Consider the following 11,502-nt stretch of genomic DNA (forward strand, 5'->3'; position numbering starts at 1 on the left):
GGAAAATGATGATATGATGTAAAAATTACACCAAGGATCACTTTTGACAATAAGCCTATGTTGGGACTTGAGGAGATGAGCTCTCTGTGAACTTGTTTTAGAGTAGATGGCGGTTTTGTGATTAGGTTGAATAAGACTGCCTAAATATCCTGAGACCCTGGGAAGGGAATCAAATCACGTGTAGTTCATGTTACTTTCATTTTTACTTGATCTGGAGGCACTAGGGGTCCCACCTTAAAGTAATTGGGACCAAGTTCTGTGTGACTACTTCTATCAACTGCTTGTTCTTTGGCCTCTCTTGTACTTCATGGATTCAGTTTATGTTAAGGGTCAGTTTCTTCGTTGGTCGTCGATCCTCAACATCAATGTAATTATCGGATTATTTTATGTTTTTGGGTTCGACCGAATTTTGCTTCCTTGCTTTATCCCTGATAAACTCCCAACAATGTCCTTGATCTATCAATTCTTTAATATGATCCCATAAAATTTTGCATCTTCTAATAGCATGACCGGTACTTTTGTGGAAGAAGAAGTATTCATTCAAGTTTTCTTGCCCAGTTGCTCCGGGAGTGACTTTGGGCATTAGAGGAACGGTTTGTCTTTTATGTTGTGGAGGATGTTGTTGATGGTTATGTTTAAGGCAGTATACTATTTTGGTTTTGGTGGTGCCCGTTTATCTGGGCGTCCTCCTCTGGTAGCTTGTCACAGGGAAGGGGAAGGTGTATCTTTGTCGGTCCTTCTTTGGTCGATTTTCCTAGGATAATTTGTCTTGGTTATTGTTCTTCTACTCTTGTCATCCCAGTCTGTCAGATCGTCCACAATATCAAAGCACTCCACCAAAGTAACGTAGTCATATTTTCTCTTGTTTAGCTTTTCGAATAGTGGGGAATGGACATGCAATCCTTGCTTCAACGCCATGGTGGCCAACCTATTATCTAGTTTCTCAATTTTGCCACATCTTCCTAAAAGCGTTTTAAAGAAGTCCTCAAACTTTCTTCCTTGGACTGTGGGATTGAACATGGCTTCATGACGTTTGCCTTGTTCCTTGATTCCAGTGCCCATCCATTGACAACATCGTCGAACATAGAAAAAGGTCAAAGAAAGTTGATATCGCTGTTTGATCCAGGAGCGTCGAAGAATGCATGCCAAATCCAAGTGTCATAAGATGCCACAACCTTAAGCACGATGGTTGGCTTGTTGTGACGACCCTTGAATTGGCTAGCCCAAGTAGTAGGACAATTCTTCCACTGCCAATGCATATATTCGAAACTTTCTATCATGCCAAGTAAGCCTCTTTTGTCTACCCTACGTAAAAGCCTCTTCAAGTCTTCACAATTTGGCTTTCAGAGGTATATGGCTCTATATATGGCTTCAATTGTCTTACAAAAACACTTAAGGTTCTCAATAACAATACTCTCTGTAAGTCGACAATATCCGAAATACAGATATGAGCTTCTGATAAGGTGATAGACTTTATCTGCCTACAATATCTATCTTCTTTGCAAAGTAGTGGTCATGATGGACAACTGGGTTCAAAATACTTTCAAAAATCTTTTTCCTCATCCGAAACCGCATCCGAAAATCATGAGGATGATACCTCAGACGTTTGATGAAATAGTCTTTCATCATCCGGTCATGACACTCTTCTCCATCATGCTACATAAATGAATACCTTGTGACAAAACCACTCTAGCTAGATTTGGCATGATGCTCATATTGCATAAACGAGTTTACAAATTTGGTTTCTTCGTTGTTCATTTATGCATCCCCAGTTGCAAGGCTTGCTTGGTATTGTGTCTTCTACATTGCCAAGTTATGCCTTCTTCTATCACCCATTGATGAGATATTGATGATTTTGAGGAAACAAAAACACTACGAAAATTGGGTGATTGGTGAATATGTTGTGTGATGGTTAGGTATTCAACCTATGTTTATATAGAGTATGATTGAAGGTTTGCGTTTTATGCGTGTAGGTTTGTGTTTCATGTGTTTCATGTGCTTTGTATATATTTGGTATATGTTTCATGTGTTATACATCTCTATCATGTGTTTTGTATATGTTTCATATGTGTTTTGTGTTTATACATCTCTATTATGTGTTTCATATTCTTCCATAGTGTTTCATGAGTTTCATGTGTCGATTTAATGAATTTTCAATATGTATCGGAATTTAAATATTTTTATGTTAAAATGTTCATAAAATTAATTTAAAATATTCTACATAATTTTTTTTTTTAAAGTTAATTTAAAAAAGATAGCCTAAACTCATTCTTTAATAATCTAGGGCTAAAATTTTAGGTCAGAAGAGCTGGAGCAGAAAAACTGTTTTTAGGTTAAAACTTAAATTTTCTAGGCTAAAATTTTTAGGTTTTAACCCAAGGAATGGAGATGGTCTAACAGTTGGAACTGAAAAATTATTTATGGTTTAATATTTCAATTTTCTGGGCTAAAAATTTTAGGTTTTAACCCAAGGGTTGGAGATGGTGGTAAGGGGTTTACATGCAGGTAACCCGTGGGTAACCTGTTTCGACCCGTTAAGGAAAATTATTTCCTCTTCGCTTGTAAGTGAAAGGTGCTAGGTTCGATTCTCGCCAAAGGCGAATTTGCACCACATTATTGTTAGCCCATTGTGAGACTAAGTCCACCCCCTTCCCTAATGTAGATAATATCTTTTAAACTACTAAAAAAAACTTACTATGAAGTACAATAGTCATTGTGTATATATGTATATATTAATATATTAAATATGTATTATTATATATTGTATATTAATATATATTAAATCTATGAGCACTAAAACCCAAACTCCCGGTTACTGTTCGTGGACAGTGGAGTGGCGAAAATGCCCTCAAATTTTTTAGCCAGCAGCGCTTTGTTTCAAATTATCTACAGTCAAAGGACGATTATAATCTTTCGCTCCACCTATCGACCATCGCTGCGTCTTCTAGCATCTTCCCTTGCTTTTTAAAGCAATTCCAGCGTAAGAACCCTCCCCCAAGGCAATACACTATGCTATCCACCCAGTGAACAGTAATTGCCCTTAATGAACAGTAATCGCCTTTTGCATCTCCACCGTTGCACTTCAATAGCTCTGGCAATAGGCAATAAAATATTAGTATTTTTTTTATTTATAAAATAGTACAAAATAATTTTATTTGTAATTTCGGATAAGATTTTTAATCGTTCTCGTTGCACCACGTGTCATTATCCGAAAAGTTATAAAATAATACAAAATAATTTTATTTGTAATTTCGGATAAGATTTTTAATCATTCTCGTTGTGCCACTTGTCATAAAATCTGAAAGGGCAATTATTGGTGATGGATTTCCGATAAGATTTTTAATTGTACTCATTGCGCCACGTGTCATTATCCGAAAATACAATTATTGGTGATGGATTTCTGATAAGATTATTAACCAATCACGTCGCGCCACGTGTCATAATCTGTTTACAATCTTTGAGGATAGATTTCCATCAAATTTTTAACAAATGACGGCATGTCACGTGGCATTATCTACAACCTAATCCATTCTGAATCCTCTATATAATCCACCATTCATCCTCACAAATCTCATACCAATTTTCTCAAGATCTCTATCATTATTCATAGGTTCTGCTTCTTTCCTACAGTGTCTTCTTCTTCCTCAAGGATGATATAGGAAATCGATCAGCAAGAGGAAGAATTGTTTAACCAATCAGAAGGAATGTTCAATCTCCAGGTGGCCCAAAATGAGAGAGAAAAGGATGAGGAGCGTAGAAGGAGAGATGATGAAGCAAGAATGGCAAGAGCCTCACATTCCCGTCGAGTCATCCAAGCTGTGGGTCAGATTTGCAGGCTCAGCCGTTCCGAAAACCTTGATAGAAGCAGGCAACGATGAGGTACAGAACTCTTGGACAATTATTTTGTCTGTAATAGTGCATTCCCTGATACGTACTTTAAATGTCGTTTTAGAATGGAACAACGTTTGTTCAACAAAATCATGATTGGTGTTTGCAACCATGATTCTTACTTTGTGTAAAAGAATGATGCTTTTGGTGCTATGGGTCTCCTTCAACAGCAAAAAATTACTGTTGCCTTGCGGATGCTTCCATATGGAGCATCTGCAGACCAAGTGAATGAGATAGCGAGGATGGGGAAATCAACCATTCTTGAGTCCCTGATGAGTTTTTGCGGAACAATCGAATCTATCTACACCGCAGAGTATCTCCAGACACCTACTGACATGGACTTGCAAAGGCTTCTGAAGAAGAGCAAGATGTGAGGTTTTCTTGGGATGATTAGAAGCATCAATTGTATGCACTGAACGTGGAAAAATTGTCCAAGTGCATGGCAAGGCGCTTATGGGGACAGAAAATGAGCAAAAAGTATAATTTTGGAGGCAGTAATGACATCTTTTGATACATGGATTTGGCACACCTTTTTCGGGGTTCCGGGAGGTCAAAATAACCTCAACGTCCTTGCCCAATCCCAAGTGTTCAACGATGTCCTGCAAGGAAAGGCACCAAAAGTCACATACTGCGATAACGAACACGATGAACAATTCAAGAACACATATATATTGTGCTCATGATGCCACCGAAGAACCCGTGCAACATGAGCCATTAGAAAGGGATGGACGTTACAATGAATTGATCATTCAACGATATACTGCACTTCAAAGGCCATATATGCACAATGCCCAGCAAATTGATTTGATAAAGCACCAGTGGGAATTGAAACAAGCTCAAGATACTTAAGTTCATTTAGCGTGTTTTTTTTTTTTTTTTTTTTTGTGTTTATTTAATTTTATTTGGTGTGTTTCTTTTAGTTCATTTAGTGAGTTTTTTGTTATTTGGTATGTTTATATAATTTTATTTGGTGTGTTTAAATGTCTTTTGAATAAAGATTCTCTTAGTATAAATAAATTACCAAATTAAATAAAGTACTAAAATCAATAAATTGGAAACAACATAAAGTACTCTATTCAATAAATAAGAAATTACAACCCAAAGTGATTGGAAAATTATGGGCTCCAATTACAAAAAGTACTTTATTCATCATCACTTAACCAATTTGTGGTGCTAGGATAATCTTCTCTTGTCGTACTAAGACCATCTGCTCTTGCTCTCGTTGTTCTTGCACGCCTCCTTCGCATCACATCCGCTTTCTCCGACTTCCAAAACTATTTAGAATTTGGTGACTTCCCTTCTAAAGGCGTGTTCATAATGTCACGATCTCGTTGAGCCATTCTTTCTTCTCTAACATGTTCCTTTTCTTGCCTAAGTAACTCTCTTTCTCTCTCATTAGCTTGAAATGCTCTTTCAACGGTTGCAGCATTTGCTCTTCTCTAGCCTTATCAGCCTCAAATTTCGTCATTTCCCGCGCCAAAGTCAATTCACCTTGGCGAGCAAGTTGTTCCATATACTTTGCATAATCATTCTTCGAAACACTCCTTTTTCTCTTTGAAACCTTCTTACCTTCAGGCGTAATTGGATAACGGGTCGATCCCAACGCTTGTTCAGGGGAGGGCGTTTCGGGCACTTCTTCTACTTCATCTTCATGAATATATAAGCCATGATCAGGTGTAAAGTGTAGAGGGGTGCTGTTCATGAAAACTTCTGGACAAACATGCACAACTTTGAATTTAGGATAATCTTTGACAATATTCCAACAGTCCCACCGGTTGAATGATTTATTTTTTGTTTTGGTTTTGGCACCATACCAAGTTTGTGCTTGAAGTTGCTACATAATGCGGGATAAGAAATAATTATAATGAAAGTAGGTAACAAATAAATAATACAAACAAATAAGTATAATGAAAGTAGTTAACAAATAAATAATACAAACAAATAATTATAATGAAAGTAGGTAACAAATAAATAATACAAACAAATAAATAATATATTGTTACCTGATTCGCGTAATTTTCCCCACTTCGAATATTATTACTGACTTGTGCCAAGGCATCTTTCCACGTACTAAACGATTGGCTAAGTAATTTCCAACGACTGGACATCGATTCTTTGGTTCTTTTTCCACCCATTTTCTCAAGATAATTGGTATGAATAAGACTTCACATTTCTCGTAACTGCATCTCATTACCCGTAAGCGAACTATGAGTAACTTCAACCCAGCTAGTACACAACGCAATATCTTCAAGAAGCGTCCAATTCGTACCTACATTAGTAGTCATTTTGTTGAAAAAACATTGGATTGAAACTTTGAAAGAACTATAGGAATGCGGTTGAAAGTAGTTGAGAAAATATGAAATTGTGGTGTAAGGTAGATGATAATGAGAATGTATTTATAGAAAAGTAAAAACAATTTTTTTAAAAAAATTTAAAATTTTTATTCATTTTTTACAATTTTTTTTATATTTTTATTCAACTAATTAATCTCTGCCATTGGATTTTAAAAAATTTGAATTCCAACACTTCAGATTGTGCCACATGGCACATCGGTAACATTTCTGAATTTTAAAACTATTTTTTCTTTTTCTTTTTTTTATAAAGGAGAATAATATCAACCGTTGATCTGAGATCAACAGTTGATATTAAAGAAGATTTTTTTTTTTTTTTTTTACCGTTGAAAATCGGTCCACATTATATAGTCGTTGAGATCCAACGAACCATGGGAAGCCACATGGCTTCCCAACAGTAACTTTTCAAAACTGCGCCTCGGGCCCCAAGAGCTGAAATTGTATCGGGTGACGCCCCCACATGCGCGGGTGAGGTGCATGCGCCTGACAGAAAAAAATAAAAAATTAGGCTGACGTCATCCACGTCGGGCTCGCGGGCTGACAATTCCTCAGAGGCTTGGTGCTCGGGGCTGGCCTGTCCATCGGGCTCCCCATGCTGGAGCAATGAAGCCAGGCTCTCGGGCCCTTTTTCCTGGCCTGTCCCCCGAGCAAACTCCCATGGTGGAGTTGCTCTCACTCTTTTTGCTTCTATTGCTTTTCATTCGTTCTCCTCTAATTTCCCTTCGGTTGTTTTGGTTTTGTGGTTTTCGTTTCCTTTGCTCTCTCTCCCTGTTACCCCTGTTGGCTTCTGTTGCTGTTGATCTTTGTTCTCTCATGTTCTATCTTGCTCTTCTATCACCTTAAAGCTTTCCGGTAAGTTATTCAAAACTTGCATGCGGGAGGGTTTTTTTTCCCAAATCTATGGGTTTTATTCTCTTCAATTTTAGATGTTAAGAATTGATTGTTTATTTTGGTGAGATATTTTATTAGCCTTTGTTATGTGTTCTAATCAAGGATTGAATTGGGTTTGGGAGTTTTAATTTGATGATTTTTTTTATTCAAATTTTTAGTTGCAGGAATTTTAAATTAGTTTTATAGGTTTCAGATTTGGGGAAATATTTTATTGGCCTGTATTATGTGTTCTGATGAAGGTTTGAACAGAAAAAAACAACCACACAACCCTTGGTCTTTTACATTGAGTATTTTGCTTCTTTTTTTTTTTTGGTGATGTGGTTGTTTGATCTGATTTCATTTTTTATTTCATGAAACGTTGATGTTCGAATTTTAGGGTTTTGTATAGAAGCTTGCAAGCCCTTTCTGATTAAGGTATATAATTTATGTTTTTCCTCTTAAATCTTTTCTTGAACAGAAGTTTAAATTTTTTGGGTCTTATTTCGTTTGCAAATCTATGTTATAATAATAATAATAATAATAATAATAATAATAATTAATTTTTGGGGTTTTGTTTCTGTGTTTGGATTTTTAGTGTGAGTATATGATTTGGTTCTTTTTTAATTTTGAGGAAGCAATGGTCATCTTTTTGCCGCTTTTATGCGTAGGATTCCAGGTGCTTGAGGTTCCTCTCTCTCTCTCTCTCTCTCTCTCTCTCTCTCTCTCTTTTTCAATTCATGATCAAATTTCCTTTGTATGAATGTTTTGCTTTCGACAAATTGTGCACTTTGTTTGCTGCAATTAATTTTTTGTGGTTTGATTTGGTGAATTTTTGGAAAAATCCAAGTTCAATCCTATCCTGTTTGTAGCATGCCAGCAATAATTTAAAACATTTTATGGTGGACAATCAATTGGAAACAACTTCAAATGGGAAGTTTTCACAAGGGACACATGTAAGTGGGGTTATGCCTGATGCTGATAGAGAATGCTTTTTGGAATTCCATTCAGGGAAATCTTGGGTTCTATTGAAGAAATTTTAAACCCAGAAAGCTTGGGTTTCCTGTGAGTTCTCTGACTGGTTAGGGTTTAGTTCTTGGGTTCTCTTTTCGTTGTTCAAATTTTTGTGATTTAATATTAAAATCTGGGTTAAAGAGTTTTTTCTAAGTTAATTCATGATATTGTATGAAGTATGGTTTATTCTATTCTCTTTTTATTGAGGTATGAATTTACTTGGAAATGTTTATATGCAGGTGGACTATGCCATTTGAGAAACTATGGTATTCATATGTTCTGTAATTATTTTCATTTTATTTTGGATTTGTTCAAGTTCCAGTTTGCACGATTGTAAGATGTTTATCTAATTCCAAGCATCTAATTGGTTTTGTACCAATATACAGTACTCAAATGCTCTCAACGAATACCCGCTTTCTCCCTCTCTCTCATGATAATTGATGCGGATAACCAGACCCAGAGATGGTGAGAATCTAGACTTCCCAAACTTGGCCTTCCTTCTCGACTGTGGAATATCAACCGGTACACTTGAACTTCCCAAACTACATTGAAATATTTGAGACATGCAAAGTAAACAAAAGAGAAAAGGAATTTTAGAGAGAGTGATATAATAGTTGCTCTGTAATTGTATGAATGAATTAACTATTCAACACAGAGAGCTAGCAATTTATACAACTACTAATCACCTTGCTTAGCTCTCATGGCACATACTTAACAGACTAACAAACACTAACAACCTCTAAACTGATCTGATGAGCTGGATCATTAACCATTGTTTATATTTCTTATTTTATTTTCCATTATTTTGCAAGAAACCAAAGCCTTTCCATGCTCGACAGTTAATGTGTGCTTAAGTTAAATCTGCTTTGTTTGATCATTATGTTATAATATTCTATGTGGTTGCAGGTTTGAAAAATGTAGGGAGACAAATCAGTTATGAACAAATTAGCATAGTTCATCCTAATGCTATATAAGTTAGGTTGTTGATTTGTTTCCTCATTTCTTCATTGGTGATTTGTGTTTTCAGTGACTTTCCATTCTTGGGTAATAAGTTTTTGTCAAGAGTTAATTTGTTCAGTTTTTCTTTTTTTATTTTTTTTTTATTTCTATTTTGTGTGGTTCTGTGTTATGTGATTAGAGGTTCCAAAAGAGAAACATTACTTCTTTTATATGGTCAGAGGAGTGGGGAGAAAGGTCTGTTCAATTTTGGTTTTTCCGATGGCTTGGGAAGAAATTATGTCACTATTGATATTGCTGGTGTCCAGCTTGCAGAAATTACAAGGTATGCTATAATCTATATGCTTCTTTCGTAGATTTGATTCGAATTGATAGATTTCGGTGAGAAATAAACTTTTATCTTTTCTTTCAGTTAAGGACTCTTAGGACTTCAAATTTGTAAAAGATATGAATATTAGAACAATAGAACCGCCAATCCATATGATTGCAAACAGATTTCAACATATATCTAAATAGTATTGCATATCGTATGTATTTAGAATTTTTCACATGTTTTATACAGTTTTAACACCCGCAGCATTGTGCGGGCACTGTTGCTAGTATGTACTATTATGTTATTATTCTATGTAAGTTAAAAATAATTTAAGTTTCATTTATTTATTTTTATTATGAGAGTTTCTTATTGTCATTATTAGGATAAATTTTACTTGACTTCTTGTCCAAAATTCAAATAAAAGAGACATACTATTAATTTTAGAGTCTACAACACACATATTCTTATTATCATTACTGGGATAAATTCTAGTTTAGTATTAGTATAGGCAAAAAGACAGACATTCAGTTTTAGAGTCAACGACCGAACAAAGTTTTTTACTCTCTTACAGTCAATGAGTCACACCACAATCTCATACCCCATGTTTTACATAATACAATGTCATGCATGATCTTACGAATTAATTGCAATATCACACCTTTGTCAATTTGTCTGTCAATTTCTCGATAAATAATGACGTGGCAAACGTGGAATCCACTCCCTCACCAACTGGATTGAGAAATCAATTAGATGTTAAAAAAATTAAAGATTAATTAAATTAAAATTAATGAAAAGTAAAATCCTTATCCCCCTTCTTCTCCACCCGAATCCCTTTTCCAGTTGGCCAGAAACAAATTCCCAGCTGAAACATCACTAAGATTAGAAGCTCAGCATGGTTACGAAGATCAACAATGGCTTCGACATGAATCTCAATTTGAATTCTAACAGTTGTTCCACTTCCAACGAGTTCCGGCATGGCAATCACGATAATTTCAGTTTGAATTTCAATTATTGGGAGCAGGAACGGCTAGGCGGATGCAGTGGGTCTGCAGCCTGGATCGCGAGGATCTGCGTTTACCAAAGCAATTGGAGATGGTGGCGAGTCCTACAACCACCACCAAGGCTCCCTTTCTTTCGCGGGAGTGGGCCCCTATAACTGATGATGTCGTTTTGAGCTCAACAACTTCAAGTCCATACAACCACCACCAAAATCAACAGCCACATTGCCATAATAATGTCGTTGTGCGTCCCGTTTTGCTCAACGGTCCTAATATCAAAGAGAGCATTTTCTTACCTTGCAGAGCAACCCTTCCCCTGCTGAACCTCGCAAAAAAAGATCCTTAATTGAGTAACGACGACGATATATTTCCTCCATTTTACGATGCGATCTGCGATTCTGCATTGTCGTTTTTGAACTGGACATTAACGTGAGGAAGCTTGATGTTCAAATTGAAGCTGCGACCTCGAGAAGAAGAAGAGCACGCACCTATAGAAACCTCGATTCTGGCCTTTGCAATAAGTTCCATGAAGGAGAAATCCTGCGATGAAGGGCCTGGCAGTGAGGGCAAGAATCGCCGAGGGAAAAAGCAGCCAATACCTAGAGCTGGAGAGAAGCTTTTACGACAACGACGACTTGAAAAAGGAGACTCGTCGCCGTTCTCTTACGCTTGGTCTGGGAAGGCCAGCAAACTCAGGGTTTCCACTACATGATTGAAATCATAACCCCCATTTACATCTTAGAAGATTTCACAAAACCCTTATCTCTTAGTTTTCAACTTTTCGGAAATATTTTAGCTGATAAATTAGTAGTGGTTGTTCTTGTTTCTTGTTTCTTTAGTACCTTCAATAGTTCCTATATCTGTCATGTTCCTTGGATTATTTACAAGCAGTATTCAAGCTCCCATTTTTGCAATCTTAGCTGCGGTTTATATAGGCGAATCCATGGAAGGTCATCATTGACTAATTATATAATCTTAGCTTGAAGCATGGTGATGGAATTTTTGCACAGTAAGGTGAGACCATGAGAGAGAGGTGGTGATGGGTGTGGTGGCTTATGGCGTGGGAGGCGTCCGACTGGGTTTAGTGCTAGGATTAAAGGGGTAGGCCCTTTTT

General features: G+C 36.4%; 1 protein-coding gene across 26 annotated transcripts; it reads left to right on the forward strand.

Annotated features, from left to right (window-relative positions):
* The first annotated feature begins 6,805 nt into the window (after positions 1 to 6,805).
* Positions 6,806 to 11,293, forward strand: LOC137746264 (uncharacterized). Of its 26 annotated transcripts, none has more exons than XM_088680772.1 (8): positions 6,806 to 7,091; positions 7,507 to 7,544; positions 7,741 to 7,794; positions 7,957 to 8,171; positions 8,360 to 8,386; positions 8,507 to 8,642; positions 9,259 to 9,402; positions 10,412 to 11,293. In XM_088680772.1, exons 6-8 carry the CDS (start codon positions 8,561 to 8,563, stop codon positions 10,732 to 10,734), a joined length of 549 nt encoding a protein of 182 aa, XP_088536898.1. In that variant the 5' UTR covers positions 6,806 to 7,091; positions 7,507 to 7,544; positions 7,741 to 7,794; positions 7,957 to 8,171; positions 8,360 to 8,386; positions 8,507 to 8,560; the 3' UTR covers positions 10,735 to 11,293. The 26 variants fall into 26 exon arrangements, 22 of the variants coding, with proteins under 22 accessions (XP_088536898.1, XP_088536899.1, XP_088536914.1 ...); XM_088680773.1 differs by having other exon boundaries at positions 7,745 to 7,794; XM_088680788.1 differs by lacking the exon at positions 7,957 to 8,171.
* Positions 11,294 to 11,502: the final 209 nt, after the last annotated feature.

This window comes from Pyrus communis, chromosome 12, assembly GCF_041283825.1.
Source record: "Pyrus communis isolate YQ-2024b chromosome 12, ASM4128382v1, whole genome shotgun sequence".
Classification (NCBI taxonomy): domain Eukaryota; kingdom Viridiplantae; phylum Streptophyta; class Magnoliopsida; order Rosales; family Rosaceae; genus Pyrus; species Pyrus communis.

Excerpts from the sequence above, each read along its gene's own strand:
- LOC137746264 (XM_088680772.1), top strand. The coding sequence starts at position 8,561 with ATGCGGATAACCAGACCCAGAGATGGTGAGAATCTAGACTTCCCAAAC. Across the intron at positions 8,643-9,258 it reads CGACTGTGGAATATCAACCG|AGGTTCCAAAAGAGAAACAT; the intron begins GTACACTTGAAC and ends TTATGTGATTAG. Across the intron at positions 9,403-10,411 it reads CAGCTTGCAGAAATTACAAG|GAACGGCTAGGCGGATGCAG; the intron begins GTATGCTATAAT and ends TATTGGGAGCAG.